At 40.3% G+C, this 27126-nt stretch overlaps 1 gene segment (V, D, J or C); it reads left to right on the plus strand.

The window, feature by feature from the left end:
- The first annotated feature begins 2 nt into the window (after positions 1-2).
- Positions 3-27126, plus strand: part of LOC105240638 — a 57080-nt gene continuing 29956 nt past the window's right edge. Inside the window, 2 exon segments of the C gene segment in view lie at positions 3-45; positions 196-513. Coding sequence covers positions 3-45; positions 196-513 — 361 coding nt within the window.

Raw genomic sequence — 27126 nt, forward strand, 5'->3', positions numbered from 1 at the left:
GGATGCCACTTCTGGAAGCAGTCATCTTCTCCTGCCTCTGGGCCTGTGAGTTGTCCCCCAGTCACTCCAGTTTGCAGGAGACACTCAAGAACTTCTTTATTGTTGCCTTTANCTGCAGGAGACACTCAAGAACTTCTTTATTGTTGCCTTTTTCCATATCATTTGTTCATGGGAATTTCTCTTCTTTGCTTGCAGTTGGCCTTGGCCAGGTGAAATTGGAGCAACCGGAAATATCAATTTCCAGAGCAAGAGATAAGAGTGCCCACATATCATGCAAGGTGTTCATTTCGGACTTTAACAATGCAAAGATACACTGGTACCGGCAGAAGCCAGATCAGGAGATAGAACATCTAACATATATCCAGGCAAGCTCTGGTCAAGTTTCTTTAGGTGGGAAGAAAAACAAACTTGAAGCAAGTAAAAATGCTCTTACTTCCACTTCAACCTTGAATATAAATTTCTTAGAGAAACAAGACGAGGCCGTGTACTACTGTGCCTGCTGGGATTGGGACCCACGGCATCAGCGTTGCCAAGAGGAGCTGCACAAGAACCGTCCTCAGGTCTGACCCACCCACATCCTGCTCCATACGGGCGACCACGGAGGCTGCGCAGCTGGGTGGCAGCCTGAGCCGCTCCCTCTGCGGTATTTCCTGAACTCTGCAGGCAGACATCTTAGATTCTGCTCACACAGTGAGCCTCGCGTGATATCAGCCTCGATGGTACACATATAAGTACTCGATGCTATTTCCCATGAAATTCAATTGTCTGAGAACGAAAATACGGGGTGGATGGTTCAGAGAAAAATTCGTTTGTTAATTCACTGTAGAGAAAGAGATTTGTAGTACTTGAAATGATTCAGAATGAAGACAGGAAGGGGGATATATTTTACATCAATATTTCCTGTTTTTACTACTTTCTGATTTTATTCATGAGCATTACAGTTCTTCAGAAGTGCAATGATTGGTCACATGTAAAAAGTCAATGTCTTTCATTAGTGTCTGAGGCCATCCTGAAGGAATCTGACCATTAATTTCTGAAGTAAACAATCAGCTATTTGGGAGCACAGGAGAGACCAAGGTATAAACCCTGTATCCTAGAGGTATTAGGGGCACCCCATTCCACATTCAGGGATCAATGACCCTTTGTTACACATCCACTCTCCCCATATTAACTGTATTACTCTGAATAAATTTCTCAACATGTCTTTGATTCATTTTCCTCATTTGTAAATGGAAAATATATATATGTTTTCCTGGAGGATCTGTTGAGAGCAGTAACATAAAGAATACATATGAAGTTCTTACATGTGCTTGGAGCAGCCCTAATGCTCACGATATTGAGGCCTCACATTGCTTAGATGGGTTATTATGGCATATTTGACCATATATTAGCAAAATATAGAACAAAACCCATAACCGATTATTTTCTTTACTTTTTTATTTTAAATAACAGAATAAGGGGAAATAGAAAACTTTTCCTTTCGGACATTTCTAGTAGGACACCTGCTGCTGACCGTCCTGGCACACAGCCACGCCTATGCATTTCCTAACTGTCTATGGCTGCTCTGGGGCTGCAGTGGCAGAGGTGACAAATCACAGGAGACACCTTAGGGCCAAACGGCCTAAGTAAAATATTTGTTATCTGACTCTGTACAGAAAAATGTTGGCAGCCCCTTCTGTGCAAAAAAGAGTAAAGCAATGCGACTATAGTTAAAGATACAATAAGAAAATATGTTGATAAATTTTACTCCATGAAAATGAAAACAAAGCTCACATGGCAAAAAGCAGCATAGGAGGAGGTTAAGATGGCGGAGGAGTAGGGGACACCTTTTTCAGCCGGTCCCCTGAGTTGAGCTGGATAGGTACCAGATCAGCAGGAACATCCACGGAATCAGCCTGAGACGCAGGAAGATACATCTGGATCTCTACAAATGAACATCTCCAGCGCTGAGTATCGAGGTACGAAGCGGGGAGCCGTGAAACCGCGCACAGATATCGGAAGCTAAACAGAAGGGGGAGGGAGCCGCCGTGTCAGGGCGCCGGGAAGCGGTAGCCACCTGCAAGGGGGAGCGGACAGACCGCGGACCCGCACGCTTGAGACAGCAGGCTGAGAAGGGAGCTCCGGGAGCGCACGCGGGACGGCTGGCGGTTGGCGGGCCACCTGCACGGGGGAGCAGGCGGACTCGCGGACGGCACCCGCGAGACAACAGACTTAGAACGCGAGCTCCAGGAGCGCGCGCGCAGGGCGGCTGGCGGGCCACCTGCACCGGGGAGCGGGCGGACCGCGGACCCGCACTCTGGAAACGGCAGACTGAGTCCGTGAGCCGGGAGCGTGCACCACCAAGCATCTCACGGAGCTCCGGAGCTCCGGTGTGCTCACTGGATCGAGGCTGAGACCGGGAGCTCCGGGAGCGTCCGCGGGGCGGCTGGCGGCTGGAGGGCCACCTGCACGGGGGAGCAGGCGGACTCGCGGTCAGCACCCGTGAGACACCAGACTGAGACGGGGAGCTCCGGGAGCCCGCGCGGGGCGGCTGGCGGCGGGCGGGGTTGGAAACACAAAGGACAGAGACGTGCCGGCCCTGGAAGTGAGGGCTGGGACGCCGGGTGTGGGGCGCACAGCCCGGGATGCTGCAGGGTTGAGCAGCACCAACAGAAACAGAGTTAAAGTGGCCAGAACATCAGTGGAGAACGATCCGCGATCCCTCTGTTCTGAGACAGAGGCTGAATTTCAGCCGCTGCTGCTCTCTCAGAAGAGGCATAGCAAACCGCCAGGGAAAGCCGCCAGAGAACAAAAGCCCGGAAATACCGGCTCACAGGGTGCCCATCCCCATCCCCCCTCGCAAGGGACACAGAGACTCTACCCAAACAGGGTTTTCTGAGTACCTGCAGGCAGGCCCCTCCCCCAGAAGGCAGGCTGAAAAATCAAGAAGCCCACAACCCGGAGCGCCTGAGTGGCGCAGTCACCAAGCACCTGTCTTCGGATTAGGGTGTGATCACAACGCTCCGTAAGGAGTCCTTCATCGGGCTTCTCCACCGGGAACCTGCTTCTTCCTCTCCCACTCCTCTGCTTGGGTTCCCTTTCTTGCTGACTGTCTCTCTCTCTCTCAAATAAATAAATAAACTCTTTAAGGAAGAAGCCCACATCCCTAAGATCTCTATAAAACAAGGGCGCACGGCCTGGGTCCCAGTCAACACTTGGGCTCTGGACAACCCTGCAATCTCTCTTCATCAGAATGACGAGAAGGAGAAGTCCCCCCCAGCAAAGAAAAGATAATGAGTCTGTGGCCTCTGCCACAGAATTGGCCTCGGCCACAGAATTAATACATATGGATGTATCCCAATTATCAGAAATGGAATTCAGAGCAACAATGGTCAAGATGATGAGTAAACTTGAAAAAAGCATCAGAGAAAGCGTTGCTGAGAATATAGAATCCCTAAGGGCAGAAATGAGAGCGAATCTGACAGAAATTAAAAATTCTATGAGCCAAATGCAGTCAAAACTAGAGGCTCTGACGGCCAGGGTCACCGAGGCAGAGGAACGCGTTAGCGAATTGGAGGATGGGTTAGTAGAAGAAAAAACGAAAATAGAAGCTGGTCTTAAAAAAATCCACGCCCACGAATGTAGATTACGGGAGATTACTGACTCTATGAAACGATCCAATGTCAGAATCATCGGCATCCCTGAAGGGGTGGAGAAAAACAGAGGTCTAGAAGAGATATTTGAACAAATTGTAGCTGAAAACTTCCCTAATCTAGCAAGGGAAACAAGCATTCGTGTCCAAGAGGCAGAGAGGACCCCATCCAAGCTCAACCAGGACAAACCTACGCCACGGCATGTCATAGTGCAATTCGCAAATATTAGATCCAAGGATACAGTATTGAAAGCGGCCAGGGCAAAGAAATTTCTCACGTACCAAGGCAAAGGTATCAGGATTACGTCAGACCTGTCTACAGAGACCTGGAATGAGAGAAAGGCTTGGGGGGGCATTTTTAAAGCTCTTTCAGAGAAAAACATGCAGCCAAGGATCCTTTATCCAGCAAAGCTGTCATTCAGAATTGATGGAGAAATAAAGACGTTCCAAAATCGCCAATCATTAACCAATTTCGTAACCACGAAACCAGCCCTACAGGAGATATTAAGGGGGGCTCTATAAAGGTAAAAAGGCCCCAAGAGTGATACAGAGCAGCAAGTCACAACCGATACAAAGACTTTAAAGAGAAATGGCATCATTAAAATCATATCTGTCAATAATCTCTATCAATCTAAATGGCTTAAACTCTCCCATAAAACGCCACAGGGTTGCAGATTGGATAAAAAGACATGACCCATCCATTTGCTGTCTACAAGAGACTCATTTTGAACCCAAAGATGCATTCAGACTTAGAGTAAGGGGATGGAGTACCATCTTCCACGCAAATGGACCTCAAAAGAAAGCTGGAGTAGCAATTCTCATATCAGATAGACTGGATTTTAAACTAGAGGCCATAGAGAGAGATACAGAAGGGCACTATATTATTCTTAAAGGAAGTATTCAACAAGTGGATATGACAATTATTAATATATATGCCCCCAACAGGGGAGCAGCAAGATACACAAGCCAACTCTTAACCAAAATAAAGAGACATATAGATAAGAACACAGTAATAGTAGGGGACCTCAACACCCCACTATCAGAAATAGACAGAACACCCTGGCAAAAACTAAGCAAAGAATCAAAGGCTTTGAATGCCATACTCGACGAGTTGGACCTCATAGATATATATAGAACACTACACCCCAGAACCAAAGAATACTCATTCTATTCAAATGCCCATGGAACATTCTCAAGAATAGATCATGCTCTGGGACACAAAACAGGTCTCAGCCAATACCAAAAGATTGAAATTATCCCCTGCATATTCTCAGACCACAACGCTCTGAAATTGGAACTCAACCACAAGGAAAAACCTGGAAGAAACTCAAACACTTGGAGGCTAAGAACCATCCTGCTCAAGAATGACTCGATAAACCAGGAAATCAAAAAACAAATTAAACAATTTATGGAGACCAACGAGAATGAATACACAACGGTCCAAAACCTATGGGATACTGCAAAGGCAGTCCTAAGGGGGAAATACATAGCCATCCAAGCCTCACTCAAAAGAATAGAAAAATCTAAAATGCAGTTTCTATATTCTCACCTCAAGAAACTGGAACAGCAACAGAGGGACAGGCCTAACCCACTGACAAGGAAGGAGTTGACCAAGATTAGAGCAGAAATCAATGAATTAGAGACCAGAACCACAGTAGAGCAGATCAACAGGACTAGAAGCTGGTTCTTTGAGAGAATCCATAAAATTGATAGACCACTGGCAAAACTTGTCCAAAAACAAAGAGAAAGGACTGAGATTATTAAAATTATGACTGAAAAGGGAGAGGTCACGACCAGCACCATTGAAATTGCAAGGATTATTAGAAACTTTTATCAACAGCTATATGCCAAAAAACTAAACAATCTGGAAGAGATGGAGGCCTTCCTGGAAACCTATAAACTACCAAGACTGAAACAGGAAGAAATAGATTTCTTAAATAGGCCAATTAACTATGAAGAAATTGAGTCAGTGATAAACAACCTTCCAAATAATAAAACTCCAGGCCCAGACGGTTTTCCTGGGGAATTCTACCAAACATTCAAAGAAGAAATAATACCTATTCTCCTAAAGCTATTTCAAAAAATAGAAACAGAAGGAAAGCTACCAAACTCATTCTATGAGGCTAATATTACCTTGATCCCCAAACCAGGCAAAGACCCCCTCAAAAAGGAGAATTACAGACCGATTTCTCTAATGAATATGGATGCCAAAATCCTCAACAAGATCCTTGCTAATAGAATCCAACAGTACATTAAAAGGATTATCCATCATGACCAAGTGGGATTCATACCTGGGATGCAAGCATGGTTCAACACTCGCAAATCAATCAATGTGATACATCATATCAACAAGAAAAGACTCAAGAACCATATGATCCTCTCAATTGATGCAGAAAAAGCATTTGACAAAATACAGCATCCTTTCCTGATTAAAACCCTTCAGAGTGTAGGAATAGAGGGTACATTTCTCAATCTCATAAAAGCCATCTATGAAAAGCCTACTGCAAGCATTATTCTCAATGGGGAAAAGCTGGAAGCCTTTCCCTTAAGATCAGGAACACGACAAGGATGCCCACTCTCGCCACTATTATTCAACATAGTACTAGAAGTCCTTGCAACAGCAATCAGAAGACAAAAAGGGATCAAAGGTATCCAAATCGGCAAAGAAGAAGTCAAACTGTCTCTCTTTGCAGATGACATGATACTCTATATGGAAAACCCAAAGGAATCCACTCCCAAACTATTAGAAGTTATAGAACAATTCAGTAAGGTGGCAGGATACAAAATCAATGCCCAGAAATCAGTTGCATTTCTATACACGAATAACGAGACTGAAGAAAGAGAAATTAGGGAATCCATCCCATTTACAATAACACCAAAAACCATGCGTTACCTTGGAATTAACTTAACCAGAGACGTAAAGGACCTATATGCTAGAAACTATAGATCACTTTTGAAAGATATTGAGGAAGACATAAAAAGATGGAAAAATATTCCATGCTCATGGATTGGAAGAATTAACATAGTTAAAATGTCCATACTACCCAGAGCAATCTACACTTTCAATGCTATCCCGATCAAAATACCGAGGACATTTTTCAAAGAACTGGAACAAATAGTCCTTAAATTTGTATGGAACCAGAAAAGGCCCCGAATCTCCAAGGAACTGTTGAAAAGGAAAAACAAAGCTGGGGGCATCACAATGCCGGATTTCGAGCTGTACTACAAAGCTGTGATCACAAAGACAGCATGGTACTGGCACAAAAACAGACACATCGACCAATGGAACAGAATAGAGAACCCAGAAATGGACCCTCGGCTCTTTGGGCAACTAATCTTTGATAAAGCAGGAAAAAACATCCGGTGGAAAAAAGACAGTCTCTTCAATAAATGGTGCTGGGAAAATTGGACAGCTACATGCAAAAGAATGAAACTTGACCACTCTCTCACACCATACACAAAAATAAACTCCAAATGGATGAAAGACCTCAATGTGAGACAGGAATCCATCAAAATTCTAGAGGAGAACATAGGCAACAACTTCTATGACATCGGCCAGAGCAACCTTTTTCACGACACATCTCCAAAGGCAAGAGAAATAAAAGATAAAATGAACTTATGGGACTTTATCAGGATAAAGAGCTTCTGCACAGCCAAGGAAACAGTCAAAAAAACTAAGAGACAGCCCACGGAATGGGAGAATATATTTGCAAAGGACACCACAGATAAAGGACTGGTATCCAAGATCTACAAAGAACTTCTCAAACTCAATACACGAGAAACAAATAAACAAATCATAAAATGGGCAGAAGATATGAACAGACACTTTTCCAATGAAGACATACAAATGGCTAACAGACACATGAAAAAATGTTCAAAATCATTAGCCATCAGGGAAATTCAAATCAAAACCACACTGAGATACCACCTTACGCCAGTTAGAATGGCAAAGATAGACAAGGCAAGAAACAACAATTGTTGGAGAGGATGTGGAGAAAGGGGATCCCTCCTACATTGTTGGTGGGAATGCAAGTTGGTACAGCCACTCTGGAAAACAGTGTGGAGGTCCCTTAAAAAGTTAAAAATTGAACTACCCTATGACCCAGCCATTGCACTACTGGGTGTTTACCCCAAAGATACAGACGTAGTAAAGAGAAGGGCCATATGCACCCCAATGTTCATAGCTGCATTGTCCACAATAGCCAAATCATGGAAGGAGCCGAGATGCCCTTCAACAGATGACTGGATTAAGAAGCTGTGGTCCATATATACAATGGAATATTACTCAGCTATCAGAAAGAACGAATTCTCAACATTTGCTGCAACATGGACGGCACTGGAGGAGATAATGCTAAGTGAAATAAGTCAAGCAGAGAAAGACAATTATCATATGATTTCTCTCATCTATGGAACATAAGAACTAGGAGGATCGGTAGGGGAAGAAAGGGATAAAGAAAAGGGGGGTAATCAGAGGGGGGAATGAAACATGAGAGACTATGGACTGTGAGAGGCAAACTGAGGACTTCAGAGGGGAGGGGGTGGGGGAAGGGGATAGCCTGGTGATGGGTAGTAGGGAGGGCACGTATTGCATGGTGCACTGGGTGTTATACCGCAACTAATGAAGCATCAAACTTTACATCGGAATCTGGTGATGTACTGTATGGTGATTAACACAATATAATAAAATTAAATTAAAAAAAAAAGCAGCATAAATTAAATCAGAAGGCAAACAACAATCCATGAGGAAACACTTGCAAGTTGTATAGCACATAATGATCAACTGTCCTCAAAATAAAAATACATTTTTAAATGGAAGTAGATCATTTAAAACATCCTATAGGAAAATGACAAAAGTCAAGAAAAGCCAGTTAGTGAAGAGAAATTAAAAATGGATCATAAATAGACGCTCAACTTCACCTTTAATAAGACAAATGAAATTAAAACTACATTGAGATACCATTTCTCATTCATGAGACTGAACAAAAATAATACACTCTGTTGGGGAAGCTGTGGGAGGAACGCTTACACATTGCTGGTAAGGATGCAAAATAGAACCCTTTCATGGGGGAGTTTGGAAATATCTAACAAAAGATCATATGCATTTACCTTTCAACCTAGCAAAACACTTGTAGAAATTTACTCTGAAGGCACAGTTTCAACACTATGAATATATACGTATGTATATATATGCACAAAAGTATTCACTGGTAACTGAAAAATGTTGGAAATGACATAAATATCCAAATATAGCAAGTTTGAGTGAATAAGTGATGGCACATGCACCTAATGGAGGAGTATACACTGTTAAATTGAATGTGAGATGTAAAATTGATGGTAATTTATATACTGGCAATTCACAATTGGAAGGTGAAATTTAAAAAACAGTATCATTTACAATAGCAACACTATCAATATCAAAAAAACTCCATAATATGTAGAGGTGAAAGTTAACCAAAAATGGGTAGGATTTATATGCTACAAAGAACATTAATGACAGAAGTCAAGGAAGAAGTAAATAAATCTAGAGATATACCATATTCATAGATTGGAAGATTCAATACTGATAAAGACATTCAAAGTAATCCCTACCAAAATCCCCGGAGAAGTTTTCATACAAATCAATAAACCAGTTGCAAAGTTTATATGGGAAGATAAAGAACATAGCATTGTGAAATAGTTTTGAAAAGAATTTAAGCACTTATTATGAAGTTACAATAGTCAAGAGAGTGGGGGATTGGTGAAAGCATAGATACATAGGTAAGAGGAACAGAATCCAGAAATAGGGTAACACATAAGTGGTTAACTACTTTCTTTTTTTTTTTTTTAAGATTTTATTATTTATTCGACAGAGATAGAGACAGCCAGCGAGAGAGGGAACACAAGCAGGGGGAGAGGGAGAGGAAGAAGCAGGCTCATAGCAGAGGAGCCTGACGTGGGGCTCGATCCCATAACGCCGGGATCACACCCTGAGCCGAAGGCAGACGCTTAACCGCTGTGCCACCCAGGTGCCCCAGTGGTTAACTACTTTCTAACAAAGATGTCAGGGAAATCCAATGGACAAAGGATAGGCTTTTCTACAACTGGTTACGAAACAACTGTTCATCTATGTAAAAAAATAATAAACCACAATCCATCCAAACATCACATACACAAATTAACTAAAAACAGATTCAAGACAAAACACTAAAACAATAACACTTCTAGATGTGTTGTGAAAATATGTCACAAAAATCTTTGTGACCTTGGGTTAGCCAAAGATTTCTCATATAGGACACAAAAAGTAAGAATCATAAAAGAAATGTTTGATGATTTGCACTTCCTCGAAATTAACATTTCTGTTCTTCTCATCACTGAAAATGGAAGGAAAAGAAAAAGTGAATTACATAAATCAAATCAAGTCAAATAAAATTAAAAAGCCACAGATTAAAAGAAAATATCGTTCAAATACATATCAGAGAAAAGACTGAGGTCCACCATATAGAGAGAAGTCTCAAGGCTCAATATTAACAAATGAAACCCAGTTAAAAAAAATTACAGAGAGGTATAATGGGAATTTGGGCAGAACTCAACTGAAATTTACTTCTCTTCTTTTGACAGCAATACATTAAGATAAATAACAATTTACATTAAAGAAAAACAAGCAGGGGTGCCTGGGTGGCTCAGTTGGTTAAGTGTCTGCCTTTGGCTCAGGTCATGATCTCAGAGCCTGGGACTGAGCCTTGAGTCAGGCCCCTGCTCAGTGGGGAGTCTGCTTGTCCCTCTGCCTCTCCTTGCTGCCCTCCCCCGTGCTTGTGCTCTCTCTCTCTCTTGCTCACTCCCTCTCTCAAATAAATAAATTAAACCTTTAAAAAAAAATAAAGAAAAACAAACAAAGAAACAAAAATTAGGAAAAACGACCCACACGTGTTCAGAGGCGTTGAGAGCTGAAAATAGCAGGGCTGTTATCGTACAATAACTTCCAGAAAAGCAGAACAAACTGAAATGTAATTCTTTGTATCCCTTGGAGAACTGAGGTTGTAGGGTACTTTATTGAATCAAAAATTGCAGACAAGCACTTGCAGGGAGAAACAGGAAGTGAGCATGTGCATTCACCTGGTCACAAGATTAAAGTGGAAATTTCTAATGAAATATTAAGATCTGAGGATAGACTAATGGAAGGGTGTGAGCCCTGAGGGACCAGGGACCATATATAAGGTATTTCCCATCACCTTCTAAGCGTTTTTTCCAGGAACTCCATTAAATTCTTGGAGGGAAGATCAGAGACAATCCAGAAAATGCTTCCCCTTTGGTGCTGCAGGAGGGGAACAACAGCTACTGCTAAATCCACCCAGACCTAATCTAGCCCATCACCACTGTAGAAACAAGTGACTTCATTGCAGGGGAAGGTGCTGGTGGAATCCCACTGCAGCTGGAGGGAAGGCAAAGAGGGGACCACAAAAAAGTTCCCCAGAAACATCTCCCCTATGTCCCAAAGTAACACCTTTTCATCTACAGAAGCATGGGCATCAAAGCACAACCTGAAGTAGGTGGGTACTTATTGTGGCTGGGGTCGGGAGATAGGGATTTAAAATTTTCCACCTCTGGAAAACAGGCAGGAATACTAGTGAAGGCCATGTCCTTAAGACCCATTTTCACCGCATCTGCTTAAAATCGAGACTTCATGAAAATATCAGAGAATGTCTCCTTCCCTTCCTCTGCAGTCTATGGGTTTTAGCTGTGTGTGCAGATCACCACTTCCTCTCACTAAATCAGCCCTCAGGTTTGCTCTGTGATCCGGCCAGTGTTCAACCACCTCTCCTGGCAAGAGCTGGCACGATGCCGCTCCTGCCACAGGTCATCCTGGTGGCCGCCCTGTGGATCTGTGAGTGGGCCTTTCCCGTGGGACATTTCACTCGGTGAAGAAAGCTGATAGAAAGCATGGACTATCAAGTCAGCCACTGTGGGCATAAGGAAGCCCACAGATCATTCAAACTAAGCTGACAAATTCCACCTTGACCTTGAATTCTTCAGGAAGAAAAAGTAAACCTCAGACCCCAAGCTTTTCATTAATAGAAAACAAGTGTGCACTATCTTAGCAAATATCAAAATTTCACTAATTGTTGCTTTTGTTTTTCTCTCAGATGCAAATGCAGACATTTTAATACACCACTCATGCCATCCATTACCAGGAAGCAAGGAAACAGCACTTTTAGAATGCCAAATAAAACCTAGTGTCTTAAGGAATAACGTGTATATTCACTGGTACCGACAGAAGCCAGACCAGCCTCTAAAATGCATTCTGTACATTTCCTCAAATGAAAATGTGGTCCGTGAGCAAGGTGTTAGTGAGGAGAGATATGAAGCCAGGAAGCAGCAGAGGGATTTGCCAGTGAGACTCAGGACACACGGGGTTAATGGGGCAGATGCTGGGCTGGATTAGTGCCCCTGCTGGGACACACTGTGTGGAAATGCTCCTGGCCACTGACAAAAGCCCTCCCACAGCTCCACAGCCCTGCAAACACATACATGCTCCTTTCTACCTGCCAGAGGGACCTGGCTATTGTCTCTACCAGACTTTTCTCCTGCATCTGTGTCCTCAGCAAGTTCTGAGCTAGGAGCCCAACCACCCAATCTGTGATGTTTCTTTCAGTCAGGTCACTTTTATCGACTATCCTTACCTCTCCAGGGCCTAGGCTGCCTTTTTTAAGTGTCCTGATGTTTATACTTCTCCATCTATGGTAAGTTTCCGGGGAAGGAAGCCAAATCCAATGGGCAAAATGGTGTGCTGACTTTGCATGAATGAATGAATGAATGAATGATGGAAGATACAAGACTTTTGAGTGTTACAGATCTGAATTTCAAATTCCTTCTCAGCCACGTAACTGACAGCATGATCAAAGAAACTTACTAAATCCTTGTCATATTGTTTTCCCAGTTTTAAGTGTTAACCTATTGGATTGCTGGGGACTGAAGAAGGTTCCATACAGGACAGTCTAGCACAGGGTCAACACATCACAGTGTCCTTTCCCATTACATCTAAACCACTTCATGAGCCATCTCAGCTAACACAGGAACTCAGGGACTCGTTAAAAATCACATCTCACCTTGTCCGCTAAACAAGAGTAAAGTGTTGCTTTAATTCTAAAAAGCTAGGAATTGTGAATAGGAAAAGTCAAGGGTAATAAATGAAAGGGTATTTTTCCTCCGAGATTTTTCTTCATTCACAGTATAGAAATGTCATAGTGTCTAAAGCAATAACTACAGTAATTTTTAATGTTCACCAAACTTTGTGAACTTTCTACAAACTACTGATCTATAAAATGTACATACTTCTGCATAAGGTTGTGAGATTATTATCTCATTTGTTATTAATAGTAATAAGACTTTTCTTCCAATTCTCATGGTGGGTTAGAGCTCCCCACACTTTCACTGAGAGTGAAAAAGAGCTCAAGGATAGGTGTGTTTGAAGCAAGAGCTAGAGGAAAGATGCAAGGGTGTTGTTCCCAAGGGGAATATACATTGAATTATCATAACATGGGGTTTAGGTGAGGTCTTCCAAGATCTGATAGTTCTTTATAACAGGAACATAATAAAATAACACTGAGACAGACCTTACTGAGAAGGCCTTCATTGGTTCAAAAGCAGACCTTCCTCCCTCATCCTTGCCTCTGAGGAAAAAGGGCTACTACTGCCTTCCCAGTCCTGATTCATGTCCCCTCTTTGAGCCCATTCTGATTAGTCACTGGCAATGGCAACGCTATGGGTTTATGTGTGTCTTTGGCTTGGGTGTGTAGGTGACTATACACCTTTCTTGTCTTTTCAGTGTGTTTATGTCCCCTGTCAACTTGTTCAGGCACCTCCGGTCTTACTCCTTTGTTTTTCAAATGGAGACACCAAAATGAGAATCTCTCAGTATCAACTCTCCTTTACCTGAACACCAGACAGAACAGTTCACATACATGGCAAGCTGTCTGGGGTTTCCTTTGAGAAGGTCACTGTCCACTGGTACCAACTAACAGAAGAAGAGCACCTGAAATGAATCCTATATGTCTCAACCAATAGTACCTATAAGACTAGCCCAATTCCGGCTTAGACACAGATAAGAAAAACAATGGAGTCTTTTAGTTGATATAAGGTAAAATAGTCAATAAGGCCCTCACATCCCATGAAGCCACCTGATATTGTGCCTGCCAGGATCTCACAATGTCACAAAGTCAGAAGGCATCTGTAAGAAAAGCTTCTCCATTACTAACCCTCAAGTCCTTTCTCACATGAGCAACCACAGCAGACCCTTTCCTGCTCTTCGTCACAGGTTCAAAAGCTGTGGGGACAGGAAGGGCCCTTTGGACATACGTAGCCCAATGCCCCCACAGCAAATGGGACATGGGAACCCAGAGATGGCAAATGTCTTGTCCAAAGCTAGTTATCCACAGAGGCAGGGCTACACGTGCATTTCTGAAGATCACAGAAGAGCTTCCGAGAGGCTGCTTCTTTCAACATTTGGACTGTGTTTTCAAATTTTGGGTTAAATAGGAATCTATTATTTCATGGAAGATAGATTTCTACAAATTTAGTCCTTCATTCCAGGAATAATATCTCATTACACAAATTATTTTCTCATTTTGCATTGTGTGGTAAAAAAATCATGTTGCCAAGTTGTAAAAGTAGCTGATTAAAAAATGGGGACCATTGTTCACATTTCTCAAGTGTATTTCTGTTGGCATATTTGCATCCTAGATTACTGAAGAGTTTCCTCCTTTAGAAATACGATCCCAAATTACTAACAGAGGGGGTCTGATGTCTGTGAGAACAGAAGGGCTTTTCCTTTGATGCATCTCTGAGCAGTTTCACACAATTGAACACCTGGAAATCAAAACCTCTTAATTCACTGAACACTTTTCCTGGTAATGTAGATAAGTAGTTGGTTGAACCGTTACTTCCAATCTCTGTTGTTTTTTTTTTTCTTTTGTTCTTACTGTTTTTGTTTTCCTATCAGCACTTTTCAGTGATTATTGTCTCCTCGGAAAACAGACATTTGGGTCAACTAATCTCAGGAAAACTTATAAAATGTCAGATGCAATGAAGCCTATATTCAAGGATTTCCAAGGGAACCCAGAAGATCAAAATGCCAGTACGAAAAACTGGTTTCTATCTGCTGGCCTTGCCGTGAAGCTCAGGAGAAGGCTGATGTTTTTGTAGAAGTTCTAACCAGTGTGAGAACAGGCTGGATCAAGGTATTTGCACATGGAACTAAGCTCATAGTAACTCCGCCAGGTAAGTAACTTTGTTTTGTTTAAACCCTGTGAATGAAAAACTGATGGATGCTTTTTAGAAAAAAACAACGTAGGATCCCCTCAGCATATGGACAGCAATTTTGCAGCTACTGGTCACTATATATGGAAACAAAACTACTTTGCAAATGTTATTTACTTCCCTGCTTGCAAGCAGATTGAAATATTACTTTTAGAAAATACACAAACACTAAAATATACTCAGGATTGAAATTAAAGTATTTTTAGGACTGTGTCTACAAACCATTGGTGTGAGTTATTGGTTCAGCATGCTTTTCTTGTAGACGGTCACTTACGTGAGAAACACTTGATTAAGTATGTCTAACGTTAATAGGGCTCCTTTCTTAATGAGTAGTGCTTCTTTCTCTAACAACTTTCAAAATTTATATGACTGCTTTTGTGTCATCTTTAAGAGCAGTGCCAAAACATGAACTCTTACAGTAAATGATTACAGAACATCAGTAATACCACTTATTTTTATTACCGTAGCATCTTAGAGGGAAGGTGAGACTAGTCAAAATTGTTAGTCTTGGGATTTTGCCGAGAGGTGGTCCGGTTTAATGAATTTGTGAGCTCAGTAAACCATTTCAGCTCTGGAACCCATAAAAAGAGTCTGCATGGCTTTAAATTTTCATTTGTTCATTTATTGTCTCAGCAAACGTTTATTAAAGACAGTTTCTGTGCTCGATGCTAGAGATAAAAGGGTGAACAAGACACCGTCTCAACACTCAAAAATGTTCTAGTCTAGGGGACAACTATTCTGGATTGTGGTCATCGGACTCCCTGTTTTTCGGCTTGTGGATGCCAGGGACACAGAGCATCTTGGATTCATGAGCTCTTTTGTTTTGTTAATTTATGTAATAGCCATTTCTTATAAAATCCATATATTTTGTTTGGTGGAAGAATTTGATAAAATGGCCTGAAACCCTCCCAGTAAAGGGAATGATAATATTAGCTAGGATTTATGGAGGGCCAGATACCATGTTTCCTAGTTCCAGTGTATTATCTTATTTCTCAACAGCCCTATACAGAAAATGTTCTTATTCCATTTCACAGATAGGAAAACTGAGGCTTGGGAAGTTCAGTTATTTGCATAAAGTCAAATAACATGGCTAGTTACTATGGCCAAGAGTGGGATCCAACAGAGATTTGTCCATTCCAAAATGTATGGTCTAGACCATCATGTGATATTTGAAACGTTAGGCCATATTTTCATATTCTGATACTTACTCTTCTGTTGCCTGCCCTTTTAAGTAGACACATTAGCTGAATGCTTTATTAGTAATAGGTCATAATTTGTATGACTCCTCTTGTGGAAAACAATGCTTCTGCTTCTAAACACGGCATTAAATGTGCCTCTCTTTCTCACACAAGATCAAGTAAGTAATGTTGAATATGCACTTATTAAATTCTCACAAAGTGATTCTTAGGATACTTTTATAAAATGACAAGTCCTTCTGACACCGCTAAATTCAACCTTCTTTCTGTACTGGCATCAAATTTGCTGGAAATATGGAAGCTGGCGGAAGAACGGGAGCAGTTGCCCTACATGCAGGACTCAGCTGCAGAACTCAAAGCTGCCTTTGCACTCCTGGTGGGACAGCTGCAGAGAGAGACCAAACCAGACAGGGTCCTCTGATAGGCAGCTCAGGATTGTAAACCAATACCCTAGAAAATGTTAGGTATTTTCAAGTCTAAAGGAGCAGTCTTTCAGGAATAGATTAGCATGGAGGACATTAGGGAAAGGAAGGAAAAACTGAAGGAGGGAAAATCAGAGGGGGAGATGAACCATGAGAGACTATGGACTCCAGGAAACAATCTTGAGGGTCTCAAGAGGGAAAGGGGGTGGGGGAATGAATTAGCCTGGTGATGGGTATTAAGGAGGGCACCTGTTGTAATGAGCACTAGGTGTTAGATGCAAATAATGGATCATGGAACACTACATCAAAATCTAATGATGTACTGTATGCTGACTAACAACATAATAAAAAAAAGATTTCAGACTCTATAAAAACTCTTCAGGTCTAGTATCAGTGGGAAATGGATTCTGGAAAGAACTTACTTTGCAATCAAACAGTTACCCACCCCTTAATATATAGAAATAAAATAATACCTGTAAAAATATTGAACAGTCATATATTATACACTTAAGTATATTAGTTCTATTTTTGTTCCTCTCTGAAAATGAAAGATACAATAACTGTAAATTACACTCTAATAAAGAAGTGCCATCAGAAGAAAACCCTTTAAAGCAGGAGATTAGAAGTTTCAGGAAAATGGTGAGAAAAGGTAAAATCATAGTCTCACACACTTGGGAGTGAGATGGGAAAGGCAGAACCAAGCTGACCAGGCAGAGAGGGCTCAGTCCATATCCATACTTTATTTTTTAAAGATTTATTTATTATTTATTTGAGAGAGAGAGCAGGGGGAGGGGCAGAGGAAGAGAGAGAAAGAGAGGATCTGAAGCAGACCCCACATTGAGCTAGGAGCCTGCCCAAGGGCTTGATTTCAGGACCCTGAGATCATAACCTGAGCCGAAATCAAGAGTTAGACACTTAAATGACTGAGCCACCCAGGTGCCCCAGTTCATACCCATTCTTGACTATGTTCATGTCTAATGTGATTTTGCTTGAGGTTCATCTCCGTTTAATGTTACCGTGGTCAATTTTTATGTTACATAAATATTGAAAAAAAAATATAGGCACAATTTTAAAAGAGGCACCAAAGGAGTTTTTTGTAAAAGCTCTTCAAACAGTGGATTAGTATGGCTGGAACAGAATCAAAGTGTTTGGTCCTGGCACAAAGCTCAGAGTTACAGGTAAACTTTCATTATTAAACTTTTCATTATTCAGTATAAGGTAGGGAGGGGAGACAGATAATGCAGGGGTCACAGGCTAAGTGCTGATGCTGGCTTAGAATTCTAGGATTTGGTCCCAGTTTGGTCACAAGTAGCAGCAGGATCTTTGGAGAGTTTGATGACTCCGTCCTAGTCCTTTAGCTAACTAGCTAAAGCAACTGCAGGTCCCTAAGAAGTGTAGATGTTAGGCTCATTTGGGATTTCTGTGTTGAAAGTTTTGTAAACAAGTTTTTATATCTTACTTATTTGATTCTAAAAATAACCAGAGGAAAAGAATGAACAAAAAATTACTAAACTTTCATTTGGTCAGGGGATGATTAATATCAAGTATTGAAATATTTAACTATGCAACATATTCAAGAATGTTGTAAGGTAGGGGTTATTTTTCCCCTAAATTCAGTCTGGTAAGTTTGTTCACTCTTCATTAGCCTTAAAGATGAAATTTTGCCTGAATGAGGGAGAACATCTCACAGGGATGTTTCTAGCATACAAGATCTCGTCAAATAAAAAATTTTATTTTAAGATTTTATTTATTTATTTGAGAGAAAAAGAGGGAGCATGGTCTGGGGGAGGGACAGAGAGAGAGGGAAAGGGAGAAGTAGACTCCCTGCTTAGCATAGAGCCCCATGCGGGGCTGGACCCAGGTCGCTAAGATCATGACCTGAGCAGAAGTCAGATGGTTAACCAACCAAGCCACCCAGGAGCCCCTCAAATGAAAGTTTTCAAAGAATTTTCACAAAGGTGATAAAACACTGAAAAAATGAAAGAAATGATAGATTTAGTTTTCCTTAGTGATTGTGATCATAGGCACAAATGAATTCATAAGCTGAAAAGCCAGTTTCTGGTCCCCTTTTATTTCCAACTGACTGCATAATCAATGTAAATTCTAGGGATCAGTTTAATAATGGTGACACACATATAATTCATGAGTTCCTGAAAAAAATGTTTTTTAGGAGAGTGTGGTGCAGAAAAAAAATATGGACTGTGAACTGGATCGATCATTTTCTGTATAGTCATCTGTTAGCAAATAAATTTTGATTCACTTGTTATTGTTGTCTTAAAATTATAAAAAAATGATATATGCTTATGGAAAAAATTAAAAAAGAAAAAATTAAAATTTTATATGGCATTTGTTACTGTTAACATTTTGGATTTCCATCCATTCATATTCTCAATGTAACAGCAATCTCAAGTAAATGGTACTAGGAGTATATGAAATTACATATGGAAATAATTATCATAAAAATTGGGACATGGTCAGTGATAAAGAATATCTATTCTCCAGAATTCAAATGACCACCCACTGGATATCTTTATGAAATCAAGAGTGCAGAAAAATATATTAATAATTACCGTCTAGTCCTCAGATCAGTTCAGAACCAATGGTCTAATTTGTGAAATACTTCAATTTCTAAGACTCATTATCACTTGCTTATAAAAATGATTAGAATATAATGAGCATTTTCTCAAGTATTATTAGCCTGAATATAAGGTTGTCTCTCATGTTTCAGTAGAAATATCCAGATGTAAAGGAAAAAGGGAGGAGATTTTGCAACTTGAATATATAAATTTATAGTAATATGGATAAAAGTCAAATATTCACTTGTAAAATTAATATCTTAAATTATACTTACACAGTTAAAAATTATATCAATACAAATATCAGTTGAGAAATACTGCTTTTTTTTGCTCTCAAACTCTGTTAAAAAGTCTGTTAAAATGTTTAAAATTAAATTTAAAAATTCTGTTCAGACGCTTCACATGCGTCTAAAACATCCACTTAAGAGCAAATTTCTGAGTCGTCTCAGGGTCTGGGTGTCTGTTTTGGGATCTCCTGATGATGATGCCACTGGATAGTTTATCTAAAGAGAAAATGACCCAATTACAAAATTGTTTAAAAAGCATTTTTTAATTCACTCTGGTATTCTATATTTTGCAATGTAAACATAACATGTAGAGACTTTCGTTCCGGGTAATATTTACCAAATCCATATTACACTTCTTTATTCTCTTTTACCAGCTCCACCTCTACAACTAGCATCGAGTGTATTTCAGGTTGATATCTCATCCAAGTAGTATTGTCTGATCAAAGTAGAGCATTAGAAGAGCTTCTTTTAATATGAGAGGCTGACAAACTGAGGGCTTCAGAGGGGAGCGGGGTGGGGGAATGGGATAGACTGGTGATGGGTAGTAAGGAGGGCACGTATTGCATGGAGCACTGGGTGTTATACGCAAACAATGAATCATGGGACACTACATCAAAAACTAAGGATGTACTGTATGGTGACTCACATAACATAATAAAAAATTTTTAAAAAAAGAAGAGCCTCTTTTAATATGAGAGGCTGAAACATAAGGCAACCCCTGTTTCGTGAGGGATAATATTGGGAACAAAAGCTTCACCTTATGCTCTGGCATTTCAGTGTGTTTGCATTCTATTGTTTTGTGTCTGCATTTCAGAGCAGGATTTGTAAACAGCTCCCATTTTTCATGTCATCTTTGAGGTAGACCTTACCAAACTGTCAAGCTCTGGGACAGAAAAAGAAACAAGTTCTAATGCACGACCTATTTCTCATTTATTTATACTGCCTAGTTCCAAAATCTCTTTGAGAAGAGCTTAAATAAAATACACAGCTACAGTTAGGCCATGAAATCAAAACAGAAGATCAAAAGCACCGAGGAAAGCAGAAGAAAAAAGCCTGTGATTATCTAGCAAGAAACACAGGGTAAAATTTTATGTTCAAAAGTAGAAGGAAATGTAGTGGAGCCCATACTTTTTATTAACTAAGAAAATGGAGCACACCACATTTTCAAATATGTTGTGTCTTTCCACCACAAAACTAGAAAAGAACTTCAATGCGTGAGTCCTTTAGGAGGAATGTGAAGTGAAAGAGTGGGCCTTGCCTTCCACATCCATTTTATAAAATAGAAGAAATGGTCTTTAACAAACACATTTCATGCTCCCACTGCATCATTACTATGGGCACCACGACATTTAATGTCACTCACAGATGGTGACCTTCAGCAGTCCTGCTCAGGCATCAACAAGTCTGGTCTTCACGCTCATATCTATCAGAAAAAAGTTTAAACTTTACAAATACAGTTAGAATTTTAAATAAAGTTAGAAATGTCATAAATTTGAAATTCATATTCAAATATGAAATAGCTTTATTTATTTAATAAAAGAAAAATAATAGAAAAATAGAGAACAATTAAATCAATACCAATACGCAGCCTTGAATTATCACACTTGCACTTGAAAATGTAGTTGACATTTGGTAAATTTATATAGAATTCACACTGTTGCATCTTAATAAAATATAAATAATTCAGACAATTTAACTCTAATGTATTTTGTGAGTATTCCAATGAGTGTATATAAATGTGTTGCACAGGCTTATTTACTTTGGAATATGCTTTCTACTTCATGCATCATAAAAATGATTTTGGCCATAATAATCACTGTTAATAAGTTTAAAAAGAATGTTGAAGGAAAAAACTTGTAATATAATTACCCAAAATATAGGCACTAACCATATGTAATCAAGTACGCTATTTCAATGCTTTGCTCAGCAGGTGAAATCATAGAATATTGCGGTGTTCTAAAGCTGTTTAGCAGCTTTCTAGGGCAGATTCAACTTTAAAAGGAGACTCTGAAAGTCAAAATATGGTGTCTTCTTAGTCATATCTAAACAACAAATGAAATTCCAATATAAAATGTGCTTTCAGTGAACATTTTCCAAAACAAAACAAAATTCTGAAAAGTGTGTTACTTGATAATGTTAATATAAAAGCATTTCTGAAAATAGTAATTTTTTTAAGACAATTTTGGAAATACTGCCCCTTTGCTTCTAAATTCAAGCCATTGTAAATAATTGGGAGGTGCAGTTTTAAACATTGCTCTACTCAAAGTCCTGGAATGGTTCAGATGTGAGATTGAGATGTTTTATAAAATCAGGGAGCAAGTAGGAGACCTCCATTACTTCAGAAGTGGACATGGAATCCATATATGAAGATTTAAAGGTCAACTTGATAGATTGTCAAGTACGTATTACGGTCGATTCCCATTCAAAACGTGTGTATTGTTTTTAAAAATCTCACATTTTAATCCAGACTCTGCCACGTAATCGTTGTGACTTTGAACAAGTTACATGACTTCTAGTACCTGTTTTCCCATTGAAAATAAGAACAATCAGTGCCTCATAACCCACTGTGGGTGGAAGGCCTGAGATAAGCAATAATTCTATGGCAAATTTCCTTCATTTCTCTGTGTTAGGGGTTCCAAACCACACCACGTTTGTGTGACTCTAATAAAGTTTTAATTGCTGTTGCACTTTCCCACAGATAGAAACCTTGATGCAGACCTTTCCCCCAAGCCTACAATTTTTTTTCCTTCAATTGCTGAGAGAGAGCTCCAAAAGGCTGGAACGTATCTTTGTCTTCTTGAAGACTTTTTCCCTGATGTTATCAAGACAGATTGGCAAGAAAAGGATGACAAAACAATTCTGACATCCCAGCAGGGAGACGCAATCAAGACTAACGACACATACATGAAATTCAGCTGGCTGACCGTGACTGGAGCATCATTGGATAAAGAACACAAATGTATCGTCAAACACGAGCGGAATAAAGGAGGGGTTGATCAAGAGATTCTATTTTCTTCCCATATAAAAGGTATGTACATGTACATATATTCCAGGACTCTTGTCTTCAAAGGAAATGCCCCACCTTTTCTGTTAAATATGAATGAAAAGAAACAAATAGAAGTCTTTCTAAATGTTGTTGCCTTTAATGGTAGCATAAATGTCCTGCTATTTCCCCATAGCATGAAAGACAGTGGGCTTTGGAACACACAGAGAAAAAGACAAAGACAAATTCACTTAGCTTTTCTTGCCTCAGTTTCAGCATCCAAAATATGAAGGTCACAGTGATGCTTTTAGGGTCATTGTATGGATTAAATGAAACAATACACATGAAAGCACCTAGAAACCTCGCGACAAGAAAGGCTCAAAAGAGAGTCCACTTTTGATGATCTTACTTGATCAGGAAATAAGAACAATTATACCTATCAGGAATGTTCTATTCAGCAGTCAGAGTCCTTCTCACTTAGTATTGCTCTACTCAAAGTATACCCCTGGCCCAACTGTGATCCAGTAGTCTCTAGATTCAGAAGTCAAGTCCTGGCATTAACATCACAGACCAAGGCCCCAGAGGGCCCACGAGAAGGAACCAGTTTGCGCTTCTCCCTGTGGTTCCCAAGCCCTTGAGAAGCAATGGGGAACAAAGAATTAACAAAATGTGCAAAGACCTTTGCAGTGTACCACTCTGAATCGCTGAATTAAATCTTTATCCTCTTGGATCCTTAGTGCTTCCAATGATCAAATTTAGAGTAAAACCCTGACTTACTTTTCCTATCTCGTGGCATGTGATGAAAAGGAAACACAATAATGTCAGTGCAAATGCTTGTTTTTGAAAACATGACATGAATACATTTATTCATCTGTTTATTGTATTTATGTATAACCTTCCCTAAAATAACTGAAGTAAGATTAAAAACAGTCGGAATTTTTTTCTCTTATTTCTACAGCTAAGAAACAGAGAGGAGCCAATGAGCTAAGCATAAGTTTAATGTAACCACTGGGCTGAAGTCCTTTAGATATTAATTCTTACAGTGATCGAAGTAAAACTACACTATAGTACATTCCATGGTGATGATTTTCAAAAAGGAAGAAGTTCTTCTTTATGGTGTGTTTTACTTGGGAATTAAATTCTGAAAGGAACGTCTCCCAGAGTCTTATAGCAACAAAGCTAATGACGGCATTTCTGTTAATGCCTTTCCTCAGCAAATTTCTAAGCTAATGCTTGGAAGTTTTTGTTTGTTGTTTTTGTCTTCGGTGAAATATATAAAACATGGAAGCACAAAACAAAGAAGTGATTTTGAAGAGAGAGAGAACTAATATGGTCCAAGCTTTCAACCAACATTGATTAATAAAGTGAAACTAAGATACACACTCAGATTTAATTTCAAAAATCGTTACCTTAATGTTTAAATCTCAATCAATACATGGTGATAAGAGATTTGTATTTCTCTTTTAATGAGCAAAGCCACTGTATGGAAAAGAAAGTGACTTTTAAGACACTTAAAAGTCAGTTCTTGGGGAAATTTTAACATCTAAACATGATTATATAAACATTTTTATTCTTGGGATGTACCCCAAAGCCTATAGCTCAGATTCATTTTTTTTAAAGATTTTTTATTTATTTATTTGACAGAGACAGCCAGCGAGAGAGGGAACATAAGCAGGGGAGTGGGAGAGGAAGAAGCAGGCTCACAGCAGAGGAGTCTGATGTGGGGCTTGATCACACAACGCTGGGATCACGCCCTGAGCCGAAGGCAGATGCTTAACTGCTGTGCCCCCCACGCGCCCCCAGATTCATTTTTTAAGAGTGTCCCAAAATAAGATTGTGTGGAGTGAATAATTTGCACAACAGAACCATATCTGTATGGACAAAGACACATCAAGGAGAGAAAGGATAAATCAAAACGTGTTGAGACTCTCTTCCTCCATCCAACAGTCAATGATCTTTGTATGCATATTGGGTTTTTGTTTCCGTTTTTATTTTTGTGGGGTTTTTTTACACCGTAGAGGGATACAACCCTCACCTCAGTTTTATATATTCAGAAAATTATGATTATCACTCGTCCAACCTTTCTGTCCCCGAAAGAAGTGAACTGAACTGCTGAGCTTCTGTAATAAAAAGGTCATTTGCTAAGAGTAATCAAGATAGGGGAAGAGACGATGCCTGAGAGTCTGCTATGGTGGAATTATGTGCGATTTCTACGGGTTGTTTCACAAGGTACTTTCACATACTCTAACTCCTCTAAACCCCCATAATGGTCCCTTGAAGGTTGGCTCTGCCAATCACTGGTATGACTCCCAGAAACTTATCTAGACTCTCTAAACCTTATTTCTTCCTGTCTAACATGGATACAGCTCACATCAGTGTCACTAGGGGATCAGATGACCTAATACCTGGGAACCTTTCACAGAGTGCCTGGCACAGTAATAATCACTCAATAGGTATTGGCTTTCATTAGTATCGTGGTCATGTCTGCCAACACCACTACTCCAGAAAATCATGTGTGGGAGTTTTGGATCCTGGGAACATGCATGGTTTGGAAAGGTAGGGCCTCTTTCTTTTGCTTAGATGGGGAATTTACCTATTTCAGACTCCTTCCAAAATTTAAGATTCTGCTGTGCATTCTGGGGTTGGATGAATTCATTTTGGTAGCAACCCTTCGTGTCAGCAGTGGGTGCTGAGAACTGAAAAGCAGCCACTGTTTCTGGTTATTTTTCCATTCAGCAAGTATTTATAGAACACCTACTGTGTGGGGTGCCTGGGTGGCTCAGTCATTAAGTGTCTGCCTTCAGCTCAGGTCATGATCCCAGGGTCCTGGCATTGAGCCCCGCGTGGGGTTCCCTGCTCAGCGGGAAGCTTGCTTTTCCCTCTCCCTCTCCCCCTGCTTGTGTTCCCTCTCTAGCTGCCTCTCTCTCTGTCAAATAAATAAATAAAATCTTTAAAAAACACCAACTGTGCGTCAAGCTCTGTGCTGGGAGCTATGAGCACAGAAGGATGATAAGATAGTCTTAGGCATTAAGTTGTGAGAAAAGAAGAAGAAAATGCATCATTCATGACCTTCAACATCTTCATGTGCAGAAATACAATATATGAGTTGATCTACTGAATTACACAGATTTAAGACAATCAGTTCTGGAATTGTGTGACTCATATTAGTAATGGTTCTCTCCTTCGGTTGACAAATTTTTTCTATCCACTGATCGGTCAATCAATTGATCTATCTATCAATCCATCCACAACACAGACAATGTCAAAGAGTGGATATGAACTGAATAATACTTGTCCTTATTTCTTTTAGAGCCCGCTATTAACTCTACAAAGCCTTCCCTGAGATATAAAGATGGTGAGTTTTTGTCTGTTTGCCCCTATGTTATGCTACAGCATTTTTTCTTCCTGATCAACTTAACTTTTGAACTTGCCTAGCTTCAGGGAGAAAGCTCAGAACGGCTGGAGCTTACAATGGACTGAGTGATATTTAAAGTCAATCCATCATTTCTCAGGAGTCATCTTCACACCGGAAATGCTCGTTTGGGTGGGAGAGGACTATAAATTAGGGCTGCAGTGATGTGCTCTGAATTCTTTCAACAATGGACTTCATTCTTTCTGCAGCCTTTGTGTCTACTGACTGAGGAAAACATGGTATCAAGTTGCTTCTAGATTTTTTTTTTAAGTCTTTGTTCTTGCCGGTAGTTAATAACATGAACTGACACTGACAGCTTCTCATACAGAAGGCGTTGTGCTGCACTGTGGGTGCATTTGTGTAATTCTCTTAATATTCACCGTGAAGGATTTTATTCCCGTTTTACACATGAGGGCAATGAGCTAAAATTAATTCAGTCCCTTGCACCACACCACACAGCGAGATCTGGGGCTTCAACCCAGACCATCTGAATCAAAAGTTCACACACTTACTCGGTTTTTTTTCTTCCTCTAAATTCCAAAGCTAAGGCCCTGAGACAGGTGCTCACATGGGGACAGGTGTGAATGCGGGACTTCAAGTGCCACAGACTGGACATTAACAACAGTCTTAATTACCAGTTGCATGAATATGGGTACAGTAGTTAACATTTGAATAACATGGATAACGCCTCACTCAGTTACTGAAGATAAAATGTCACATATGTGGAATGTCTAGCATAAGGTATCTCATTTAGGTGACACATTGTAAATACTAGTTTCTGGCCCTTTCTCCCAATATATATTACAAGAAACTACAAAGAGCACTGGCTCTAGCCCTGCTGACCGGCATCTCAAGGAGCCTCTGGACCTTCACTGACATACTACCTGGCCAAGGGCAAGGAGTCATGAGCACAGAACCACTTGAGGTCCTTTTCCACAAGGGCTAATGATTCTGGAGTTCTGACTCTTTGGAGATAAACACATAAAAGAAATTTCCAGGAGTGCCTGGGTGGCTCAGTCAGTTAAGCGTTTGCCTTTGACTCAGGGCATGATCCCAGGGTCCTGGAATTGAGCCCCATATCCAGGCTCCCTGCTCAGTGGGGAGGCTGCTTCTCCTTCTCCCTCTGCCATTTCCCCTGCTTGTGCTCTCTGGCTCTTTCTCTCTCTTTCTCTGTCAAAAAAATAAATAAATAAAATCTTAAAAAAAAAAAATTTCCAGATGATCAGATTCAGCCTAGTGGTTCATTGAATCTCCAGTCTGCCCCACCAGTGTTGTCATTAATTATTTCTTGACATCATATATTTCCTACAAAACCTCAAAGGATAAT

The sequence above is a fragment of the Ailuropoda melanoleuca genome, chromosome 1 (assembly GCF_002007445.2).
Source record: "Ailuropoda melanoleuca isolate Jingjing chromosome 1, ASM200744v2, whole genome shotgun sequence".
Classification (NCBI taxonomy): Eukaryota; Metazoa; Chordata; class Mammalia; order Carnivora; family Ursidae; genus Ailuropoda; species Ailuropoda melanoleuca.